Source organism: Talpa europaea (genome assembly GCF_964194135.1).
Source record: "Talpa europaea genome assembly, chromosome: 7".
Classification (NCBI taxonomy): Eukaryota; Metazoa; Chordata; class Mammalia; order Eulipotyphla; family Talpidae; genus Talpa; species Talpa europaea.
The window spans coordinates 25,593,911-25,620,577 of NC_140074.1; the positions used below are offsets into that span (position 1 = coordinate 25,593,911).

At 32.7% G+C, this 26,667-nt stretch overlaps 1 protein-coding gene across 1 annotated transcript in view; it reads left to right on the forward strand.

Annotated features, from left to right (window-relative positions):
• ZDHHC21 (zDHHC palmitoyltransferase 21) overlaps positions 1-18,950 on the forward strand; it is a gene marked incomplete at both ends in the record, with an annotated part of 45,723 nt that extends 26,773 nt beyond the window's left edge. The window contains 3 exons of the mRNA XM_084239016.1: positions 6,590-6,706; positions 18,242-18,285; positions 18,818-18,950. Of these exons, the coding sequence (XP_084095142.1) occupies positions 6,590-6,706; positions 18,242-18,285; positions 18,818-18,950 (294 nt within the window). The remainder of the gene's footprint in view (positions 1-6,589; positions 6,707-18,241; positions 18,286-18,817) is intronic.
• Between the last annotated feature and the right edge of the window lie 7,717 nt (positions 18,951-26,667).

The window sequence follows — 26,667 nt, forward strand, 5'->3', positions numbered from 1 at the left end:
ATGATCAAAACTTTATTTTTTTCATTTTTTGTACCTTTTATATTGTAAAATACACATGCCAAGGAGTACACAAAACAATGTACAGCTCAGTGAGTTATTGCAAAAGCTCTGAACAACATTAATATGACTTTTTTTTGTTACGATATAGTTTATTTTCATTGCTTATAAATATTGTCATAAATACAGTACTTTAAGATGAAACAATCTATCCATATATTGATGAACATTTACATTGCTTCCTGTTCGGGGGTGTTACAGATAATACCACCATAAACAACTTTGTTTGTGCCTCTAGCTGTATGTATACATCTCTTAGATGAATACATGGATGTCTTTCACATTTCTACCAGAAATTGATTTTTGTGATTCTTATGAGGTAGGAGTCAGAGTTTCATTTTTTCACAGATGTATATGCAGTTAATTTAGTACCATTTATTGTAGAGATAATTCTTTCCCCCTTTTCTGCAGTGCCATCTTTGTCATAAACCAAGAGCCATATATATGTATCTGTCTCCGGCTCTTTTTTAGTTCACTGTCTATTTGTCTATCCTTGTGGTTGTACCACATGCCTCATAACTATAGTTTTACAATAAATCCAACAGAAGACCGTTTCCCAACCTTTCATTATTATTATTACTGCTCCCCAAGGGAATCTTTTTAGACATTTCTTCCTTTTCCTTCCATAAAGTTAAGTACTAAGCAATATGATTTTGTCAGGTAGGATTGATTGGTGTATGGCCGTGAACTACTGTGATACCTAAGATTTATTTTCCCTCCAGGAGCCAATTTTTTCCCTCCTTGAGGGAGAAAACCCCTAATGAAAATGCAGTAAAACAAAACTCCTCCTGCCTTATTCTTTTCATATAGGAATCATATGCTGTTCTTTGTTCCTAAGATATGTAGAGACAGATTTCTTAGCAGTTTCCACAAATCAAAACAAAGTAAAATAAAGATTCTCACCAGTTAAGTCTATACTGTATTGGTGGGGGTTTTGTTGTGTGGATATTTGGTATTTGGGATTGGATATTTACATTAGTTATGTATTGCTTAAGGACATTTCTGTCAGTGACAGACTTCATATAGGATGGTGGATCCAACAGACTATACCATATATCCTAGGTGTGTGGTAGGCCATACTGTCTTGGTTTGTGTAATTATACTTTAATGTTCACAAAATGATAAAATAGCCTAATGATGCTTTTCTTGGGACATGTAACACATGACTGTTCTGAGTTTCCTGATCCATAAGGATGGTAAAACTCTTAGAAGAAAATTATTTCAGAAAGAAATTTGAAACATGGCTAATCCAATAATCAGAAGTGAATAGTTCAAACTTCCCCTGCAAAGAATATTGACAGTTTTACCAGTGAGTTTTCACTTTACGAATATGAAAGAAAACTGTAATTCCAGTCATACACAAGCTCTTTAAAAGAATAGAAAATGAGAGAGCACTCCTCAACTCATTTTATATATATACAGCATATACTGACTACTAGTCTGATTATGAACATAAACAAGTCCCAGACAATGTATTAGCAAACTAGTTAAATATAACCAGTTTGATCATGCTGAGCTTATCTTAAGAGATGAAAAGTGATTTTTGTTATAGATAAGTTCATGTGTTTTATCACATTGACTACAAAAAGAAATCATACATATGAATATAATCATGTTATCAACTCTTAGCAAATTAGAATTAAAAACTTCTCTTGTGAGATAAAAGATTTCCAAAAAGTCAGGAACCCAATACACAACAATTCTATCATGCTTACTGGTGAAATGTTGACTTCTTATCCTCCATGTTGCGGGAGAAGGCATTAATGTCCATTCTGCTTAGTATCACCACTGTTATTAAATAAATGGTATAACTGCTGAAAGAAATATAGCCATCATTACCCTTACATGATGTGACTGTGTAAATAATTTGTCCATGGATTCTTTTGAATTATTAAGAACATTCAAGAGGTGTAACTACAAAACAATATTGTGCAAAAATCAATTCTGTTTGAATATATTAACATACATTCCTTTAGACAATGAAGTTAATAGTAAAAACCATTTATAAAAGAATCAAGAAATTGGAAGTTCCTGAATTAAATCTAACCAAAAAAGTACAGGAGATCTCTAAGGGGGAAATTGTTAAGCTTACTGGAGATACTGTTATATGTGTGTGTGTGCCTGAGCATATTTTATAAAGGTGAAAATCTAATTTTAAAATATTCATGGAAATTCCAGTATCTTAGAATAACCAAGACGTTGTTTAAAAAGAGCAAGATGGATGACTTGATCTACCAGGTATAGAGAATTATTATAAAGCAATAGTAACTAAAACCTGTCACTAGTATAGGGATGCACAGTGGTTGAGCGCTGGGTTGCGAAGCTGCCCGCAGCCTCCGCAGCACCGGTTCGATCCCCGGCTGCTCCCCGGCCACCGGAGGAGGGTCCTGCATGGTGCGCAGACCTCTCCTGCCGCCCACTGCTCCCCTCAGCAGTGTACTTCGGTCCTTCTGTCTGCTCTGCTCCCCGCTCTGGCTCTGGTGAATTCTCTCACCCTCCCGCGCTTCTGACTGTACCCAGTGCTTGTATAAATAAATAAAAATAAATCTTTAAAAAAAAAAAAGTAAATCAAGAAAACAGAATAGAGTGCCCATATCACTTTTGCATGCATGGATACTTGATCTTTGATTACTGAACTTTTTAAATAAACCATCCTGCAACTATTGTATATCCATATCGTTAAAGTCAGTTCAGACCCCTCTATTTCACTGCACAAAAAGTAAACACCAATTTCAGGTGGATTGTAACTTAAATGGAAAAGGCAGTACTGTAAAGCCTTGAAAACCTTTAGATGGATAAATTGGAGAATGTAATCGTTACCTCAGTTGGGAAAGATTTCTTAAGCAGTATAAAAAGCACTTAAGGAAAGATTGATAAACTGGACTACATTTAAATTAAGAACTTGAGGTTATCAAAAATGCTATAAAAAGAGTGACAAGGTAAACTCAGAGAGGGAGAAGTTATTTGTAATATGCAACTGAAATACATTAGTATCCAAAAATGTATGAAGAATGAATCAGTAAGTAACCTTTACCTTTAAGGAACAGAGTGAGGGAAAGAATGTGATGAGAAGGTAAGGCACAGGATCCTCTGCCTACTTTCAGATATTTTCATATTGAGCGCATGGTGTTACTTTTCTTTTTTTTTTTTTTAAATTTTCTAGAGGCATGTCTTATTTATTTATTTATTTGTTTGTTTGGTTGGTTTATACATGCACTGGGTACAGTCAGAAGCGCGGGAGGGTGAGAGAATTCACCAGAGCCAGAGCGGGGAGCAGAGCAGGCAGAAGGACCGAAGTACACTGCTGAGGGGAGCAGCGGGCTGCAGGAGAGGTCTTCGCGCCATGTGGGACCCTCCTCCGGTGGCCGGGGAGCAGCCGGGGATCGAACTGGCACCACAGTGGCCGCGGGCAACTTCGCAACCCAGCGTTCAACCGCTGCACCACCGGGGAGGCCCTGTGTTACTTTTCTTCAAACTGAACTTAGAGTTTGTACATTATCTGTGCATAAGCATATTTCTTAACAAAAATTGGGAAGAAATTAAGACAAGAAAGAAGTACAGTTATTGTATTTGTTTGCTAAGACTGCCAGAACAAGCCAGCAAAGATTGGGAGGCTTAAACCATAAAAATTTGTTTTCTTACTGTTCTGGAGGCTAGAAGATCAAAATCAAGATGTCAGCAGGTTTGGTTTCTCTGAAGGCCTCTGTTCTTGGCTTGGAGATAACTGCTTTCATCCTGTATTCTCACATAGTTTTTCCTCTGTGCTGAAGCATTCTTGCTATCTTTGTGTTTCTGAATTTCCTCTTAAAAGGACAAGATTGAATTAGCACCCACCGTAAGGGACTCATTTTACCTTAAATCACCACTTTAAAGGCTCTGCCTCTAAATGCAGTCACATTCTACCGTGCTGGGGATCAGGATTTCAACAGAGGAATTTGGCAGGACACAGAATTCAGCCATAATAGTGATTATATAATAAAGATCATGAGCAGGAAATGGGTTCTTGTGATTTGGATAAAACTCCCAAGCCAATTTTTAGATTCAGAAAGTGTTCTATCAAAAAAATCTAAGGTAGAATTAAAGATGATGTTCCCCATGGTGCAGAACTAGATTTAATGACTCAAATGTAGATTTATTACTGAAGATATTAAGTATGTGTAAACTTGGGTACAGTTATGTTTGAAAATATAAGTGATAAAAAGTATTTTCTAAATTAAAGTATTTCAGATAACTGATTTACATAACTAATCTTTTATTTGCATAACTAATCTTAAATGTAAATATATAACCAGATGATAAATATAATTGTTTAGTTAAGTCTTTTAGTTTTATCTTTATCCCTAACATTTGTAAATTTTAAATTTTTTTCTTTTTGTTAGAAGATATTTGATCTTTTTATTTGATCATATATGAAATTTTTATTATATTAAGCTCTAGTATAATATATGTATTTCTAAAATTCACCCCACTATGCAAAGTCAGGCAATGGAAACAACAGGGAAAATGGAGGCCGAACACTTCAAAATTTCACTTGTGACACTTAAAAGGGTAGGAGCCTAATAAAAACAGCAGCACAGTTTACATGGATTAAATGGTCAATTAATGTATAAATACTATAAAGAACATAGTATTTGCCCGGAAATAGACCTGGAATTTTCTTGTGAAAGTGGGCATCGGAAAGTGTTGTAGCAGGTAAGTTATTGTGAAGTGATGGAGGGAGGGTCATCTGAAAACACAAGGGAAATTGTAATATCAGATGTGGATGAATGTGCTTTGTGGTAAATTGAAGTTGTTAGGATAAATTGAGTAGATTTTTCAAGGGTGGTAGGTGTGTGTTTTGTGTATTTTTACATGGCTTGATTTAGATGGGTATGATTTTCTGTGTTTACTTCAGGTTTTCCACAGATCAAGTCACAATGAGCAAACAATGCTATAATCAAATTGTTGCTTAGTGTACCAGTCATGTTGGAACAAATTTGTGTTTTCAAGTGGTATTTTAGCAAAACTTACTATATTTAATTTTTATATCATTCATAACCCCATCTTTTCATCTTTACATGTTTCTCAACAGTTCTGAATTAGACTCTTTACTAAAACTCTGAAATCACTTATATTTGCCTGTAATATGACATCTTAAGTTTCCCATTGAAATTTGTTTTTCCACATTAATCAATGAGCAGTTTGGGTAAGGAATCAGATTATTGCTTACATTTGGTAGGTGATCACAATGATATACAGAAAAAACGTTAATTCTTTTGTTTCAAGCAAATACATTATGCTCAGTGACCTATTTTTGGTATTGTTACCAGTATACCTTTAAGTCTTAATCTGAAGCAGTATTTAAAAAAGCATGTTTGAGGATCCTTCTTCTCACTTACTGATTTTATCTACTGTGGTTCTTTTAGTTCAGATTTACCAACAGCTTTTGGAAAAAGAGTTCTTTCACGGTCATTCCATTGATCTCTCTGGTTGATAACAGTGGGGGTAAATAATATCCTTCTTGTTTTCCTGTCCTACCATCAGAATTTCTTTGGTTCACTTTCAAGACCCTTGCTTTTATATTTTGAGCCATAAAATTAGTTTCCTTTATAGTTTTTCCATTTCTTCTTCCTGTCTTGACATTTCTACCATCAGTGCAAAGCTGAGATCTCTCTAAATAAACTGCATACTTCTTGAGGACATGGACCATATCTTTATCATTTTTACAGCATAACATAGTGCTTGGCAGTGGCAGTTGGGTGAGTGGATGAATGAATGAATGAAGTAAGCTTAAAGAGAGTTATCCTTATGATTTTATTATTTTCTCTTCCTTTTAACTAAGTTACATAATTTCAGTGTATCTTGGTCACTTGAACTTTAATAATAGAAGCCAGGTTTGTGCATTTAAGCTTTTAAGCTGTATGGTAGTAAAATTTCCTTTTTGTAGAACCTAAGATTATATACCATCTGTTTTGTTTTTCCTTTTAAAGATTTATTTATTTATGCATACAAGAACTGGGGTACAGGCCAAAGGTGCGGGGGGTTGAGAGGATTCACCAGAGATAGAGTGGGGAGCACAACAAGCGGATCTCCTGAAATACACAGCCAAGGGGAGCAGCAGGTGAGACAGGAGAGGTCTGCTGCGCCATGTGGGTTAGCTCCCTGGCCAGCCTGGGATCAAACTCCTGCCATGCTGCAGTGGCTGCTGATAGCTTTATGGTGCTGCAACTTAACCCCTTGCACCACCATGGAGGCGCACCACCAGGGAGGCCCTCCACCATCTGTTTTGTGCTTGTTTCCCCCTGCAAATAGTAAATGAACATACCTAACTTGCAACATTAGGATTAAGGAGTTTTATTATTTTTAATACAATAATGTAGTAAAATCATTAGTTTTGTTACTCATTTTTCAAGTATGTATTTATGAACTAGAACAAATTCAAGGGTGGATGCAGTTTTTAAAATAATGGGAAATATTATGACTCAGTTCTGCATTGTTATTGCAACTAAGTATTAAAATTATTTTTAAGACTTTTATTTTTTCTTTATTATAGGATCTCTTTGTTGTTAGACATGAACTGGCCATAATGAGACTAGCTGCCTTTATGGCCATTACTATGTTGGTTGGAATAACTGGACTCTTTTATACTCAACTGATTGGCATAATCACAGTAAGTATACTTGTAATGAAACATACTTAATGAACATATTCCATAATTATGAACTTGATTCTATAGAATTATAGAAAGTTTGGAAATTAAAGAATAAAATAACCTATAGTCATTTTATATATTAACATTTCCATATGCTGTATCATTTTAAAGTAGCTATGAACAGTGTACATAGTGTACATACAATTTTGTAAAGTACATTTAGAAATTGTATTTTTACATGAGTGCAGACTTTGTTTTTATAACTTTTAATCGTTTCACACTGTTTAGTGAATATATTATATTTTAATTAACCATTTTCCTGTTAATTAGCATCTTGTATACAGTAATTTTTTCTGTACCAATTAACACTACTTTGTATATCTCTTTAAACTATTTGGAGTAAATGCCTCCAAATGGAGTTGATGATTGAAACATTTTATTAGTAATTAAATTTTTACATGCATGTATTAGCCAGATAGGGTTTATCAAATTAGAGAAGATCAAAAAGTGAGAAAGACCATGAGTTAGAATTTAAAAGTTTGATAGTACATTACATTGAAGAAGATAAACACTTTCTTATGTATTATTGGTGGGGATATATGTTGGTATGACTATTCTGAAGGGCCAATACCACTATCTATATCAAAATTTAAAGTACACAGTTCTTTTGACCAATCTCTGCAAATTTATTTTGTATAGATTATTTATCACATGAAGCAGTTTTTCAGAATATATTTAGTGAAAAATATATAGTAAGAAAATGCTTCAAAATAGAGTATAAAGTGACAGCAATCAAGAAATTGTAGCGTAAGGGTAGACATATAGAATTATGAAATAGAATCAAGAGCCCAGAAATATATACTTGTATTTTTGGTTAATTATTTTTCAACAAGAATGCCAAGACTATTAAATAGGGGGAAGAAGAGCCTTTTCAACAAATAGTACTAGACCATTAGCTACTCACATGTAAAAAAAAAAATGAAATTGTATCCTTACCTCATACCATATACACAGATTAACTCAGAATGGTTCATAGTACTAAACGTAAGATTTAAAACTATAAAACTCTGGGCCTCCCTGGTGGCCTAGGGGTTAAGTCTCAGTGGTATCACCACTGAGGCCTGAATTTAATCCCTGGTGAGGGTGCTAACCCACGTATGGCACAGTAGACCTCTCCTGTCTCTTCCAGTGCTCAGTATTTCAATAAATCCTCCTGTTCTGCTCCCCACTCTGTCTCTGGTGAATCCTCTTACCCCCTGCACTTCTTTGTATAAACAATACAAAACTATAAGACTCTTAGAAGAAAACAAAGGCGTATATCTTGGATTAAGCAGTGTATCTTAGATATGATTCCAGAAGCACAAACAACCAAAGAAGAAGATAAATTGGACTTCATCAAAACTATTCAATATAAACTTTTGTGCATCAAAGGAAAAGGACACTGTCAAGAAAGTGAAAAGACAACTCACAGATTGGAAGGAAATATGCACAAATCATTTATCGGAGGAAAAACTTGCATCTACATTATATTTAAAAAACTTGATAAGACTTCAAAAAGGCAACTTAGTTTAAAACATGAGAAAAGGATATGTTAATTGACATTTCTTCAGAGAAGATATTCAAGTGGGCAATAAGTATATGAAAAGATTCTCAGTACCATTAGTCATCAAGGAAATGCAAATCAAAATCATAGTAAGTAGTACCACTTCATACTCACTGGAATGACTACAATAAAAAAGATGAACAATAGCAAATAATAAATCAGAACCATCATAAGCTGTGAGTGGCAATATAAAAACAGTGCAACTGCTTTAGAAAACAGTCCGGCAGTTCTTTAAAACGCTAAACATGGAGGGGCCTCCCTGGTGATGCAAGAGGTTAAGCACCGCACTATGAGGCAATCCGCATCCTCTGCAGCACGAGTTCCATCCCCGGCCAGCCAGGGAGCAGCCCACATGGCTCAGCAGACCTCTCCTGTCTCGCCCGATGCTCCCCTCAGCAGTGTATTTCAGTAAGTCTGCCTGTTCTGTTCCCCACTCTGTCTCTGGTGAATCCTCTCACCCCCCACATCTCTGGCCTGTACCCCAGCTCTTTTATGCATAGATAAATAAATCTTTTTAAAAAAAGAATATACTTAAAAAAAATGTTAAACATGGAATAATTGGCATCTAATGTAGTTTATCTCCTAGGCATATACCCAAAAGAAACAAATTTGTACATTTTTATAGAAGGATAATTCATAATAGTCCCAAACTGATAGTAACCCAAATGTTCATCAGTTGATGAATGATACATAAAATGTAGTTTAGTCATGTGTTAGAATAATAATTTGACCATCAAGTGAAGTGAAGTACAAATGCTGGTAAACCTGGAAAATAGGCTAGGTGTTCTAAGAAGCCAGTCACTAAAGATTGCTTGTATTTTTGTGTGTTCTCATTTATATAAAATGTCTAGAGTAGGTAAGTTTTTAGAGATAGAGGCTTGGTAAGATGCTTAGGCTTGGAAAGCTGGGGATACTGGACGTAATAGCTAACGAATGTAGGGATTTTTCAATGGAGTTATGAATGTTCTAAAATTGATTGTGGTGGTAGTTGCAAGACTCTGAACATGCTAAAAAAATCATTGAATTCTATACTTAATTATGTGAGTTGTAAGGTATTTGACTTATATATTAGTAAAGCTGTTACCCAAAAAAAAGTATTTCTACCATAAGTTAACTATTAATTTTAGTCATTTGTTCATTTTTTTTATATATTTGTTGATATTCTTTTTCTACTTTCTATTAAAGATCTTTTATTAATAAGGAATGTTAATGAAAAATTAGCTTTCTAATAAGAAACAGCAGGAAATAGCTGTTGCTTTATATCCATCTATCTAGTCTTTCACCTAGTCTTTGAAGGGTATCTTTAGAAAGATATATTAGAAAGTAGTAATGGTACTGGCATCAAAAGAGAAGAATTGAAAGAAAAAAAATAAGGAATGGAAGGAAAACATATTTACTGATAACCTTTGAATATTTTACAAGGAACTTGTATAAACTCCCTCCCCCCAAATTTTATAAAAAAATTTTAAGCTCAGAAAATTTTAAAGAATTTCACAGTGAATACCCATCCAGAATTAACATGTTTGACTATTTGGATTATCTCATTTCAAGCTATCCATCTACCAGTTCATTATATGTTTTCATATATATCAAAGTAAGTGGCAGTCATCAAATAGTTCATTACGCAAATCATTAACTGGAGCCCAAAGCTTGTTTACATTTTTTTTCCTTTGAGAAAAAATTTACATATAATGAGATGTACACTTTAACTTGTATTATAAAATAAACTCTGACAAATGCACACATGGGCAACCCAAGTCCCTTTTGTGTATATCATGTTACCATCACCTCAGAAGGTTCCTTCATGCTTCTCAGCAGTAAATCTGCATCTTCAGCAGAAGCAACCATTCATCTGATTTTTTCCCTCTATAGTAGTAATTGTAGAACTTCATATGAACCCATTTATGTAAGTCTTCTTTCACACAATATATTTTTTGAATCATCCATGTTACTGTATGTATTCATAGTTCCATTTTATTGCTGAGTAGTATTCCAGCGTAAGGCTATTCCACAGTTTGTTTATCTGTTCTATTGGTGGGCAGCCAGACTGGTTCCAGATTTTGGCAAATATGAATAAAGCTCCTATGAACAATCTTATTCAAACAGGTACTCATTTTCTTGTATAAATACCTCAGGGAAGAATTCCTGCGCCACTTGAGATAGCTTTGCATTTTATTTTATAAGAAACTAGCAGACCTTTCCCCCAAGTGATTTTACCATTTTGAACATATATCAACAATGTATGAGAATTCTAGTTGCTCCATAGCCTCGTCAACATCTGTTGCTGTCAGTCTTTTTAATAGTAGCTATTTTGTTGGCTTTAAATACTATTTCACTGTTTTAATCTGCATTTCCCTGATGACTAATGATACTGAATACTTCTGTGTGTGTTTATTAGATTTTTGTGTAATGTCTACTTAAATATATTTTTATTCATTTTAGACATATTTTCTAATATCTCATGATTTCTCTGATGATGTTAAATAACATAATGATATTATTTGTAACAATGCCAAGGTCTTCTCCTAATGTCTTTTTTTAACCTTATTGTCTATTCATAAATCATGTCAAAATTGCCAGATTATGCTTGCAGTTTTTGTAATTTCTACTTTCAAATTTACCAAAATCATTGGTATATATTTCTACCACTTAGAACATGATTTCTCAGATTTCCCCAATTTCTTGCTATTAATGATTACAAGTATGAATATTTGGCAACATCCTGCTAAGAGTACAAATTACTTAGGAGAACTGTTGGGTTTCTAACTAAGGGTAATTATTTCCTTCTCATCTGACAGCCTTCCTAACTTCAGAGAAGGAGGTCTGGCTGCAGACTTCAAGATATCTTAAGAATCCCTACTCTAAAATTATAGCATTCACTTCTGAGTTGGACATCATAAGTAATTTATTTATCATATTTGTTGGTTTTTAAAGAATGTGCATCAAATGCCATTCTAACTCTGTTCCATATACCAACAAGATAATGTTTTCAAATTGCATGATTTTCTTTTGTGCTGTAATGTTTGCTGTAATAACATTTCATTGTATTAAAATAGCGGAATTGGTTCTCATGTGATATATTTGAAGTGGAGTAGAAACCACTTTGTACTCTTTATATATACTGGTACATATAGTACTTTCTCAGAACACTGTACTAGACAGAGCTGATATCTGTAGGGATTATGTATCTGCAGAAGCGTTCAAAAAAGAATGCAGGTATTAAAAGAAATAAAGAGAATATATTATTTTTGTTTGTCTACCCTATATTTACTCTAATGCCCTTGAATCAAAGCATTTTTGGTGAAAAGTTACAGTTAATTTTTACTCCATTTATGTGGGATTTAGTAGTGAACTTCAAGCAATACTATTTGGATTAAAAAATTTTTTTTCAAAGGTATCCAGAATGCATAGTTTAAAGGTTAAGGCTTAATTATTTAAAGTTGATTTAAAATGTCATGGACTTTAAAACTAATTATTAGCATTTAAATATAATGGCTTGATATTTCAAAGTTAAGAATACAGATTTTGCTTACTTCTTTGTATAATATGCTTGCTGTTTCATTTTGTGAAAAAACTTAGATTACCTACAGGAAATTCACACTTGGACACACTTTTGTCCTCTGAATCATTTGTCCTTACAGTGTAAAAGAAGGCAGATAGCATCAGAAAGTAAATGGGGAAGAAGGAATCAAAGTAAATTTAATCCTTCCTCTGAAATGTCCCTCCTTCCCTTTCCTCTATAGCCTAAAGACCAAGAATCATTTTGAAAAAATATTGGAGGAGTGTTATTATCATTGTAAAATTATGTATTTATATAGTTTGAATTTAGGCCTATTAGAGAACAATTAAAACAAATGCTGTCCTATTTTTTAGGTTTAGATTGAGGTTTTAAGGAAGCAACATATCAATTTTCAGTAATTTCTATTATTTGTTTTCACTTCTATTGACAGTAGAAGGTAATAGGATAATCATGGTAATGATAATCTAATGTCATTTTAGACCTAGTAAGAGCAGATTATCTGACCCAGATAAAATAATTAGAAATTACTGAGCTTAAAAATAGTGGATTTCTAATCCCATTTCAAAGGTTAAAAGATCTCAACACAACCAGATGTTTCTGTGGAGTTGACTAATCTTAGACCCATTTTTAAAGTAGTATCTTTGATTATATTTAGATTTAGTTTTAAATAGCATTAAAATAATGTTTTCACATTTTCACTGAAATTAATATTGAAGTTAAAGTGTTTTCAAAACAATCTGCTTTGAAGCATTCTTTAATTAGGGAACAGATTCTTCTAATTATTTCTTACTTAGACTGTTTAGCTGTCTCCCCCCCACCCCCCGTTTCTGAATGAAATGACTAGTGATGTTATTATTAATGTAATTGATGTTATCAGAATTTCTTATTGAGCAGTATTTCACACACAGCCAAGAATAATGTCCATTCTGATGAGTACCAATACTAATAGTGCTGTGTGATTACATTAGTCATGTTTTTAGTCATTGGGCTTGGAGAGAGTTAATCAAGAAGTCCTGTAACAGCTGGTACAGCGCCTTCTGGTGAGGTTCTGACAGTGAGCTATTGTATACCGTGACACTGCTCTGACAGTTTATCTAAATTTTGTATGCAAGCATTTTTGTTTTCTGGGCTCCATGGAGTTTATGTAATAACTTAAGCTTTTGATGGTGTCTCTGAAGCTTCGTGCTTTTCTCAGTTGTGTTGAGGTTGACGCTAGGGTGGGGAAGATGTATTTCCTTGCAGTTTAGTAAAAGTCTTTAAATGCTCAGTGAAAGATTTTTGCATTTGGCCTTACAGGTACTAACTTTGATTTCTCTCCTTAAGTACTGACTCATGGTTACCTCAATAAATACGGAATCACAAATGCAGGGATGCCTTAATTTTAACTTGGCTATCTTATGCAACAAGAAGTATCTTATGTTCAAAATGGTAAATTATTTTAAATGAGTTTATTTATTAAATAGTGCTCTCTATATCTAGATAATTAGTGGACTTTCACTTTACTTTTAAAATATACCTAGAAATGTAGTCCTGAGGTTAATACTTAGCAATTAAATTTTGCCAAGTATCCCACTGACTGCTGTGAATTAGCAGCATTTAGCACAATCTCGGTACAGATTATATTGGTTTACTCAACTCCAAATCAGCATTGCAAATATGGAAATCAATGCTAATTATGCTGAAACCAGTTCACTTTTCATAAAGGAATCTCTACAGCATTCTGGGTTTTTTAAATTATATTTTTGTTTAATTAAAACAAAATGCATTTCTAATGTAGTATTAGAAATGTAGTATACTACATATGAAATATCTTCTCAGTTTTTTAAAACCTAGAATATTCATTACAATTTAAAATGTTGCTTTTAGGTGTTTTTAATATCATATTAATATTGGCTATAATAGTAATCTTTGAATTTTGGAAATAATAGAAAGTTTCATAGAAACTAGACTCCTCTTTACCAAGGAATTTAGTTTAAATACATACTAAGTTACATTGTATGATAATATAAAAATCTTTTAAAAAATTCCTGCTATCTTCAAAATGATTATGTGTAGAATTGGAGTGATCTTTATCATAAACTTACCCCTATGCGAAAATGTATTTGTATTATGTCATCTCTGTTTGCTTAGTGTAATATACTCCTTGGAAATATTTCTCATAAGATTAAAAGTAATTAAAAAATGTTTTCAATCTATTTATATATATTTTTTCAGTAGGAATAGTGCATTTTAATTTTAAAGCATTGTTAATTGCTTAAGTGATTAAACAGATGCTTTTTTTAATGGTAAGGAAGCTAAACATTTGAGTTTTCCTTTTACTTGCAGCTTTCCCTAGACAATCATTTTATTATCTCATGTTCTAAATCCACATAAATATTTAATATGACTTTCGAACATTATAGGATAGGAGAAAACAGTAAAATCTTATGTTTTAGTTAACTTGTAGAGCCTTTTCCCTCAACGATTCATTTGTTTCTCTGTCCCTTTTTACCAATATTTAGTTACTACCATCTTACATCTACTCACAGCCAAAAATCTTACTGAAAGTATACTTTTGTTTTAAACTAAGAGTATTTGAATTTGAGTATTAACTGCAAGTAATTTTTAAGCTATTTTATGTTTCTAAGCTCAGATTAAAGTCTTATTAATACAGTATGTCATTGTATTAATCGTCCTCTCTGATGGCCTCTGTGTTTTCTTGCAGAGTTACTTTTTTGTATATTTACTTGACTAATTTCTCTAGGTAACAAACTCCTTGATTAATAGGTACTCAGTAAAAATTTTGAGATAAGTGAGTGTGGTTTATGCCAACTTTAGAACTTTTTAAGAAAAAGATTATAAACTTGTACACACTGGGTTTTATCTGTATATCCTCCCATGGTCTCTGTCATTCTGTCTTCCATTATAAAAGCCATTTGTTTGTGTAACCATTTTTAAAAGTTAAATTCTGGTGTAGTGAGAGGTTATATCTCTAAACTCTGTCAGAAAGTGTTTAGTAACCAACTAGTAAAAACTAGGAATGTCAGTTATTGAGGGGTTATTAAGGGATTTAACATATATTAATTAATCTGTACAAAAACCTATGAGGTAATTATGACTTGAAGAATGAGATGCAGAGTTTTAGGTTTTTGACAGTCAGAAAGTGGCTTGAAGAAGAAAAGAATGGGAATTATTTTGGAAATACATATTTAGTGTCTATAATGATAAGATCTGCCCTCTCACTTTAGTTCCATGATTGATTAAACGTTTATGTGAATTTCAGATCTCTAATGAATGACTTATCTGGTGCTGAGTTAGAGATGGATATTTAACTCTTTCAAATGAGGGATAATAATGGATCATGTCTTCATTAGACTGGCAGGAAATTTTCTCTCTAGATTTCAAAAAGAGAGAAAGAAATTTAAAATAAGGAATCTGTTGTTTCTCTCCATGTTCAATTAATTTAATGCTGCAGTGTATGTATTGAGAACACACTTTATGCTTGTTAGTGCTATGATGCAAAGTTCAGTGAGCTGTGTTGATTAAAGTTCAGTTGATTAGAGTTCAGTCCCTGTGTTGATTAGAGGTCCTAGAAAGTCACAGAAGTCCATTTCAGAAGTAGTAGAAATTAATAAGAGATAAAACAGGTATATAATCTCTAGTTGTGGAAAACTTTCCTGAGAATGTTTCTAAGCTCAGATTAAATCAGCAGTCAATGAATTAGGTATGTGCAACAGTTGAAAGCATTGCCAAGACCTATAATAAAGTGATCATTGAGGTTAGATTGAACTCACTTCAAGGAGTCTTTTTGATAGAATGTTCTTACTTTCATCATGTCTTCAGACTGTCAGTCTATAAACTCCATTTAAAAAAGATTTCCCAAAGAAAAATAAATTAAAAATATTTCCAGTGTTAATCAGATCCAAAGGCAATTTTCTTACTTCCAGACTCCAAAGCAGTAGTCTTATAATCAGATAGATTGTTTATTCCCTTATATGCCATCTTCAGATATGCCAAAGGACTCCTCAGCACACTCTCTTCTGCCATATAAGAACATATATGGCAGTGTTGCATAGTAAGAATGAACTCCAAGCAGGACGAGATATTGGATGGATTGTATCATAAAATTGTCGTGTTCCAAGAGGACTGGATTCTCTGATTTGTTAACCAAGGAAAAGTTTGGTGATAAATTCTTACTTGTCCCCCATCTCTCATTTTTCCTATTAGGCAATGCATACCTTTTTTACCTTTTCTGCTAGGAATGTTTTTTTTTTTTTTTTCCCCTCATTCAGGCATAATCTCATTAGTTAGGATACAGCTTTCATTTGTAGCCAAGCATATTTCCTTAGAACTTGAAAGACCATTTCTTAGGGTAAGATCAGCCAACCATCATGAGAAGAAAAGCATGGTTGATAAAGTAGGTAAGGCCTGTGTTTCTGTAAGTCTTCTGTTTCTAGTTTATTCTTTTTTGTTTTTAAAGAAAGGAAACTTACCTTTTTTTTTAAATAGGAAAGCATTCTCATGTCTCTTTTACTTGTATAGACTAATGAAAATCTTAGATTTTTTAACATTAGATCATATTCAGACATAAATACTTCTGTGGAAGTAAGATAACCTAATGGTAGATCCTATACAATCAAAGCTTGTTTCTTATCAGTCCTTGAAGAATGGATTTTACTGGATAGCTGTGATTTACACATAACTAAGATTTTATAAGCTATACTTAATGAAGATATATATCTTACTGGCTGTTTTCTACTGGTCCCTACAGGAAATACTAAATCTTAAAGGAATTACATGTCCAGAAATATTTTAATTATTTTTAGTGTGTTTTTTTCATTTTTAATTTTTTTTTTTATTTTTTACATCATTGTTCATTTTTAAAGAGTATTTGCTTCCCCCACCACCCCCAGGTATAGTCCCCATAAAGTTTCCTTCACCAGTGCACCTGTGCACCATCACCTCAGTCTCCTGTACTCCTCCCCCTTCCCTCTGACCCCTCTCCCTCCCCCCACCTTGCAGTATGTCTCTGATTTATAATAGTCCCTTTTTTGCTTTGTTGTGTTTTGTACTGTTACTATTTTTTTACACTGATGTCTTATTTGGTTCCCCTATATTCCTGCTATTAGTGAAACAATCCGATATTTTTCTTTTTTCCTTCTGGCTTATTTCACTGATCAGAATTCCTTCTAGCTCCATCCTCATTCTGCGAATGGCATGAGTTTATCTTTTTTGATAAAATATTTCATACTTCTCTCTGCTTTGTAAAATCAAAAAACATGTATTATATGTAATTTAGCACTTGAGAATAACTTTTGGTACTCAGTATCCTTTCTTCTTCTAGTTTGCTGTTTCAATTGTGAATGTGTTTGTGTCATAACTTGTGTTGCTCTAGTGCATTTAATAAGTGCCAGTGCAATAATGTTGTGACATGTTTGGCTGTTCAAATACAAATTATACTTTTTCAGTAGTATTCTGGATATCAAAGAGATAAGCATTTTCATTTCTAGTGGGGAAAAATAGCATTTTTTAGCTAGCCTCTTAAATCCTGTTCATAAACTCATGGTAAACATCACATCCTTTGATAGAGTAACCAAACATTTACAATGATTTAGTAGGTAGTAGTCTACTTATTTCTTGAAACACATTCTAGAAAGATGTCAGAAGTACTTGAAAAAACTTTTCTTAGATGAAGTCCTCAAAGTTATAATCTAGTATATTTCCATGTAATAAAAATTAAGTGGTCTGATCTTGCAATGTTACCATAATTTTTCAGTCTATTCATAGATCTTCTGTTAATGCTAATGAAGCCAGTATGTTTACAATCTTTTTTTTCTGTTTGTTGAATTGTTTTTCTTATATATTTGTGTTTTGAGCCTCAGAAAACACATAATAAGAAATTGCATTATTATGAAGAGACTGACTTTTCTATCGAACAAAAGGAAATAGTTTTTATCAAGATACACTAATCTGTTAACTTCTCTGTTTAAAGTAATAGATATTGTAGTGTGGTGAATGCCTTGTTGAATTTGCGTTTGCTTACAGAAATCCAGAGCCAGTAACCCTCTTACGCTGTTGGCAGTTTTCTGTTCTTTAGTATCTTTCATTTGTCATTGGGTATTTATTTTTTAATGTACATTCACTGACAGTTGAATTAAAAATAGATACTAGACTTTTAAAAGGATTATCAAGGAAAGGAGTATAATAAAAGGTTGTATTTCAATGAGGTGAGTTTCTATAATTTTTGTGAAGTTTGTAATTGAAAAAAAATTTTGTTATGCTGTAACACTGATTCTGTTTTTTCAGGGGAATTTTGGCAATGTATATAGATAATTTAAAATTCTTAGTACTCATACATAAACTCTGTATCTTTAGAAGAAACTGAATAAAAACATGAAATACAAAGTCTTGATAACTTAGTTACAAAGTATATTTTTTTAATTTTTAATAGGATACAACATCTATTGAAAAGATGTCAAACTGTTGTGAAGAAATGTAAGTATAAATGAAGTCTATGGTGTTATTATTAAAAATGGAAACAGCTGGTCACATTTGAAAGATGTGTGCAACATAATGGAAACATAATTTTCCTGGTGTCTTGTCTAGGGCCTGAGCTAGACAAGTGTAAATCAGTCTTATAGCAGGAATCTTCTAGCCATGATAGTTTTTGAGCAAAATAAATACTGATAATTCTTGTTCCTTGTCTAACTAAAGTACATTGAATTATTTGTCCTGAAAGTACATCAAAAGAGATTTGCTACTGTGTTGTTGACACACATTCTGTTAATCCTGAGATTCTCCTCTGCTTCAAAAGTTCCTCTCGGTTGATTGACGACACAGATACAATATCTGCTATCCAGAGTTAAAACTCAGCTGCATGCCATAATGAAAGAAAAGCTGTATTTGTGATGCTGGGACACAATTCATCAGAGTCCAGTAATGGATCCCCAGCCAACCTGTATTGTTTTAGCTGACTGAAGTGCACCATGGGAGTGCTGTCTTTCACTAATAATGCTGTCTTCTGTAGATCGAGGCCCCGAAAGCCATGGCAGCAGACCTTCTCAGAAGTTTTTGGCACTCGTTGGAAGATCCTGTGGTTTATTCCTTTCAGGCAGAGGCAACCACTGCGAGTTCCCTACCACTTTGCCAATCACGTCTAAACAGATGGATGGTGGGCACAGATGGGTCCTCCATGCTGGAAATGCGTTACAGGTTTTCTGATAATAGAACTATGACAGTCTTCAAGTCAATTAAAATCCACCCACCAATCTTAGGCATCATAATGTGCCCCAGGCTTTATTTTAATAGTGATCTTGATCCTGTTGTGGGACTAATACAAGATCTATATTTAAGTTTTAAAGCATGTTTACTTTCAAATTTGGTATCCACAGGGATTTCTTTAAATGCTTTTGTTATTAATATCAAAAGGCAATGATTGGTTTAAAATAATTTACATGATTTCTTTTAGTACTGACAATATTACATATTTTAATTTATTGGACATTTTAGATATTTATTTAAATTTTCACTCTAAGCAGTACTAACCAAATCTGAAATTAATTGTTCAGGTTTTACAAAGGTTGATGCATCTTATATGTAAATTTTCTTTTTCAAGTACAATATAAAATATATACTTCCTTTTATATGTGCTGCAGGATTTTTTAAAATGCAGTTTAGGATTGAATGACAATAAAACAAAATAAAAGGGGCAGTGTTTTCTTAGAAGTAGCCTTTCTAGCTTTTTCTCCATCAAAAGAAAGTAAAAACACCACTAAAATAAAACACCAACTACCTACCTTATTTAGAGAAAGCTTAAATTTTTGGTTCACATTAGCCCTCCATTTTCCTCCCTATACCGTTGTATTAAGTGGTGGTGGTTAAAATATTTGCTCCAAGGAGAAATTTGTGAGCAGTGGGCATGTAGTCCTATTTTACCCTAAGGTTTTGATGAGGGAAAAGGGTAGAGAATTTGCAATAATTTCACAGATACTTTTTCTAGTGCAGTTATATTAGAATGCATATGTTTTTAAGATGCTAGTATAACTAGGTAATATATAATGTACAGTGTAAAGAGGAATATTGTGCTTTTGAAAATACATATAATTTTATTTACCTACTAATAGATCTAAAACTGTACAATAAAGGTTTATATTTAATAGATATTGGCCAATTGACATTGAAATTTTATTTATAGGAAGTTACTAATAAATGTAACTTTTGTCTATCCATAATCAGTCCTCCAAATTGAAATTAAATTGAAATTGGCCAACGATGATTTAGATTAAAAGACCTTTTATTAGTAGCTAGTGTTAGGAAATGACTTCGAAATAAGAAAATTTAATGATCTATATCACTAGCCATATACAAATTAAATTGCAAATAGTGATGGTCTCTTGAAAAGCATAGAAATTTGTGTGAAAAGACATGTAGCATGCTTTGAAAAAAATTCAGCTTTAAAATTTTTTTCCATTAGAATACTGCAAAATCCATGTATCTTTAAAATATATATATATGTGTGTGTGTGTATATGTGTGTGTGTATATATATATATATATATATATATATATATGTGTGTCAGTCTTTCCCTTGAAGAGAAGATTGAAGGGGTTTTCTGTTCTTGGTGCATGTCAATATTTTCCTTTTAGTTTTGATAATAAGAAGTCATACCTGGGAAATCACGAGAACAGAAGGTTACAATTGTCAGTCAATTAATTATGTTCTTTCAGAAATTGTAAATATCTTCTAAAATAATAGACTAAGCTGTTCTCAGATATAAGTACCATGTTTTTCGTGTTTGATTAGAATGCTTTATTTAAAAACTTAGAGTGGCAAATGAAAATACTTATTGGTGCTGATAAGATACATAGTAAATTTAATATGAAATATATTTATAGAGCTTAATGAATCACAGAATTGGTAGTTTGTGTCAGGCAAATAGGTTCAGTTTGTGCTAGCTAATTTATTGACCAAATTGACCTGGTATTAGAACTATCTATTATAAGGAAATAATGTATAGATATTGTAGATAGATCAGTTGAATGCCTCATGTTGAATATATTCATTTCAAATGAGGGCCTTGAGAAAATCACAAAGTTTAGTGAAGACTCCTTAAAGTGCTTTATAAAACATTTATATTTCATATAATAACAGCTACTTTGAACGGTACTAGAGGTATTCAGTACCAACATTTGCTTTAATAATGAGAAGCAGTGGTGGTCACTTTCCCAATTATGAGGATTTTGTTTTATTTTTTCTTAGCTATCCCACTTATAGCGCCCATCCTGTTCCCTCCTTCTCTTTTACCTTCCTTGGTCCTCATCCCTGTGTATTTACAGTTTCTCTAAGTTCCTTGAATACAAACACAAGGCAAGGAATGTGTGTGTTTTGTTCGAATGGCAGAAATGCTATATATCAATATGCTTATATAAGAACCTATATTAACGTATCGCTATCTATACTTAATCCTGTAACTTTCGGTATTCCCAAGTTAGCACACCTAACTCAGTTTTGTAATTCTTAGATAACTTGAGTTTCCTAGGGAGTATGTAAACTCCAGTGTTCTCTCTGCGCCCTCTTTTGGCTAATTGGTGTAATTATACTGGCTCTAGAGAGTTACTGCCTCATAAGTAAATTGTATAGTCAAATTCTTCATATCAGAGGTACAAACTTAGGGGGAGTATATGTACAAAAATGTAAAATTTTATGAAATGAATGTGTCTTGTGTATATTGTCAGTGTCTAGTTCATGAAAATATGACTGCTTTTCTTCATTTATGTATTTTCTTATATTTTTACTATCAAATTTGTATTAGATAAGGATAAACAAATGTAAACCATTTCATGAATTTTATGTTAAGCCTTATTTTGACAAATTAGGTTCTTAAAATTAGAAAAGATGTTACATTAAAATTTTACACATTTAAGATGTTACATTAAAATTACACATTTATTATGAAACACAGAAACTTATTGTAGTTACAGTGGCAAACAAGTATCTAATATGTTTTATTGCATATCTAAAAAATACATTTAGTTTTCTTAATCTCAGTTTGGAATGATTTTTATCCTACTATTGCATTAAAATGTTAAGAAATAAGAAGTAAATAATTCTTTCTATACTTCCTTTCCTCATTTTTTTTAAACTTCCCTAGTCAGAGTTAGAGTTACAGCTACAGTTGTAGTAGCCAATTATGTATATATTCTGGAGAATCATGAAAATAACCAATGTTGTTGAGCATTTGAAATAATTATGAGTAGTGAGATTGCTGATCTGATCTATTTATTAGATGACCTATTTCTTCATCTTCCGTTACATTTTAAGAAAAATGTATGCTAAAGGATGTTTTACATCAGAAAAGTCGTTTATTAGACTTTTGGACATGAAAGATTTTTACCTAAAATTATGTTACATGTCCTGAATAGTTGTGTTTGTTGTTCTTTTCTGCAAAGAAAAATGTTTATGACATAAAATTGTAGGTAAAAGTTGACTGAGTTCAGAATCCTCCAAACAGGGAACATTCAATTGTACTTTGTAACCAAGACTTACACTTTAATAATCAATGATCTTCCAGCATAAGAAAATGACTATTTTGCTGGAGTTGTATTAAAAATATTTATGTTTAATATGAGATAGCTATATTTAAAATTACAGTTAATTAACCTCTTACAGAAGAAGGCATAGTTTGCTTTTAATAGTAATAGAAGTAGAGACAGTAAGCATACATAAAGTATAGTTTAACAACTGAGTTAGAATTGTCCCAATTAATGAGTGAATTTCTGCTAATGCTTAGTGGTATTTTTCTCTAAGGATTAAGGATTACAGCTATTTTTTATTAGACTTTTTCAAGTGACTTCTATTCTAGTAATTAGTTGAAGTGCATAGAAGTAACATATTTCACCCAGAGGGGCATATTAATTCTGAATGCTAATCATAAACACTTAAGTTAGGACAACACTTCTATCCAGGAAGCATCAAATTATTTAGATTATGACCACACAGTTTTACATGTGTTGGATCACAGGGTACTACAAGTGTTCTCACATGTGTTGCTATAAAATCATAGTCTGTCCAGCCCTGGTTTACAATGACATTAATATTCATCAAAAGAGCTGCTTGTTTCTCCCTGGACTTTTCTCTAAAAGTTTACCCAACACAAGTTCATTAGTTTATAGCTGCTTCCATTAAGCAAGTTGTTTTTTTTTTTTAAAGATGTATTTATTTATACATACAAGAGCTGGGGTATAGGCCAGAGGTGTGGGGAGTAAGATGACTCACCAGAGACAGCAGGGAGCAGAATAGGCAGTTACACTGCTGAGGGGAGCAGCAAGCGAGACAGGGGAGGTCTTCTGCACCATGTGGGTTAGCAGTCTGGCCAAGGATGGAACTTGTGCTGCAGTGGCTGCTATATCTTCCATAGCTTGTTAATGCTGAAATTTAATCCCTTGCGCCACCAGGGAGGCGCATTAAGCAAGTTTTTTACATGAACTCTAATATATGTAGCTATATCTCAAATTTATTTGCTAAACTTTACACTTACAAACATTAAGTAGTTTAGTAATAGGTACAAGTATTAGGTTTTGTTTCTTCTAATCCAGTTACTGTTGCTTTCAAAAATGTAAGTATTGGCAAGTGTGGTTAGTAAGTCATTTAGTATGTTCTGCTTGCTAGTATTATTAACCATATAATTAACTAATGAATGAGTATATTATTTAATGTGCACATTTATTATTTTCAATACTAGAAATCATTCTTGTAATTTTCTTATTAATCATAATTCGCATTATATTCTGTTTTTAGCCATTTTCAGGGGAATTCTAGACTATTCCATTGTAGAATTTGAGAAAGTAATAGAACCAACTTGCTTGAAGTCTTCTGATCCAGTGTTGTTAATTCTTTAAACTGATATTTAGCATTTCTGCTGTCTTTAGATGATGGTTTTAAACTTCAGGAAAGAGCTTTCGCTGATGTATGTATCCTTTTGTTATAATTGTTCAATTTTTCACAACAAATTTGCTGCATATTTGTTCTTTGGATATTGCAATACTGCCTGCTAGTGCTAATTTGAAACAGATATAAGTATCTTATTTAAAAATTTTATCATTGGTATTGCCATTATTTTCCATTATTATATCTTTAATGTTCTTATGTCCTTTTCTTCTTATCCACTGTAGAGGACAAGTACAAAAGAGTAGTGAGTAGTCAAAATATTGGACAAAGAAAATAGGAGACCCTTATTAAAATTGAGAGAAGGTTAGCTAGAATATGGATAATCAACATCTCAATAACAGGGCTGACTGCATAGACTTTCTATGACATTGGAAAACCTCCCTGCTGCAGTCATTTCAGCCTTTATCTGTATTGACACCATTTTAATGTAAGAGTTGTTAGTACATGTAATTATTTTATTCAAGGAATTTATAATGTGGGTCTCTTCAGCTGGCCAGATACTTTTGAGATGATTTTCTATCTTTTAAATATTATAAGTGTCATGTATGCTAATATGAAGTATTAAGAATAATGTGGAAGGTGCAGCTATTTAATGTCAAGGAGGAATGAATAGGTTGCCCAAGTTTGATTGAGAAAACTGAGACCTTATTTATAGGTCTCAAGTATTACAATGAAGTTTATCACTAGAGGAAAAATGATTTTGTATATAAAAGATAATTTTTACCTTAAAGTTTGGGCAATTTTGGAATTCTTGATACCTTGAAGGTCTTCATATCTTTTGGTATTGTGAATACCTGCAACATGTAATGTGCTTTTCACAGCTCAACACAACATTCTGATCTTTTTTGGTATTGATAGCTTTATATATAAACAAAAATGTGGACAAAGCTGCATCAACAAAAAATGTGTTTTCTTTTTGTAGATTCACTTGCCTGTTTGACTAAGTACAGGGTTTAGTTGCACTGACTGTTAACTAAAGGGAAAGCTTGTCTGCATATTGCTAAGCTCTGTGTTCTTGCCAGTATGCACTGGGTGACATTGTAACCTACTGGTGCCTGAAGTTAGTGTTTTACAACCTCAACAACTACAGCATCCTGGTGCTACTCACTTTAACATTGAGTGACATTTTTAATTCCTGTACCAAAGAGTTAATTTTCTTTTTGGTTGACTCAGAGTTTTGTTTTTACATCCTTGTGTTTGTAAAATAGAATTTAATGTTACAAAGAAATATTAACAGATCTTAGTTTTTGCGCACTGCTGCCTCAGTTTGGTTGGTTTTAAATCTCACTTGAGTACGCTTTTTTAGTAAGGCAGCTTAGTTTGGGTTTCCTTTTGTATTTTAGTATAGATTGGCTATTTAAAAGGTAGTTTAATAGGTAGAAGTTACAAAAAGTAATTGAAGCACTTTTCACAAAATTTTTTTTGCAGGAATACATAAGAAATAATAACTATACTTTTATTTCTATAAATGAATTATATAGTTTATTGGACCCCTTTAATGAATGCTGAAACAAAATGCTAAAATTAAAAGTTATGGGTCTATTCTGATTACAATTGAAGAATACTGCATCTGTGTGTGTGTGTATGTGAGTGTGTGTAATCTTTAATGGCATGAAAGAGTATTGCCATTTATCTATTTTCAAATAAAGTTTAAAGAATGCTTTAAAACCCACTTGCATATATAAACTTCCCCAAGAGTAAATGATGTTAATAGAAAATTGAACTTTATAAAAAAAATTAGAAGTCTGGATGTTGTTACTCGCTTTACATAACAAAGAAGGGTAGGATTATTTAAAAGAAACTTAATTCTGCTTAATGATTCATTTTACAAAAATTATGGGAGAAAATGCCCTTTTGAAGTACTGTAGTAGTCCCAATATAATTGTGATATATATTCTATCCTGGATCCCATTTTTTTTTTCCCACAAATTTTCAAAACATTCATTTAGTGTCCTTGAACTGTCACTGAAATGGTTAAAAATTCGGGCAAAAAGATAACAGTTTGTATGTACTGGAAAAGCAGACAGTCGCATTTAGGAATGTTTTGCATTATTTTCAGTCAACTGAAATCAACCTCACCTTGAATGTAGGTATTATTTATGGTTTTGCAGTGTATTCTGAATGGAAAAAAAATTCAAGCCTGAAATTTATGTGAAATATGACTCCTGTATCTTTGAATGACACATAGAAATACAGATGTACATGTCATTAGAGGTAAATGCAAAATATGTTTGAAAAATTGGATGAAGCAACATTATGTCTCTAATCTGCCAATGATTTATTTCCTAGATTTTGTTGCTACATACTGATTTCTGAGTTATTTGCCTTGTTTATGTATCATATAATTTAGTGTGGCTGAATGTAATTTGTTCAGGGTACTGGGTGGTAGAGAATTTACCACTATCTGCTGTCCCCCAGGGATAAATATAAAAAGAAATTTCTACTTTAGCACAGGTAGAATAAAGCAACTGATATGATAGGAAGAATTTGCACTACAATCAGAGTGAGGTTCAGACAAGGGAGTTGAAAGTCCCAGGTGGGGGACAGGACAGGCTGTTGGTGAGACTGAGCACAGATGATCAAGCTGTATGAACTCTGTGTGTGGAGTTAAGTCTTTTAAATTCTGACTGCCAAGATTGACGAATAGGGACTATCTGTGTTATTTTTACACTCCTAAAATCTTGTCACAACCTCAAATTGTGTCTATTATCTCCCTGAGAAGAAAAACTTTTATTTTAATAATGGTATGTTCCAATATCCATATGAAGATCCTGTTTCTAAATCTGTTGGGCATTTTTGCATTTAGTGCATATATTTAAATCTGAGTGCTGTTTTCCTGTGCTTTGTCTGTTGTTTTACCTTGGCTGTTCCCCTAAGAGCATTTAAAGAGAAATTGTCACAAAACTTCTAGTGCTGATGAATGATAATAAA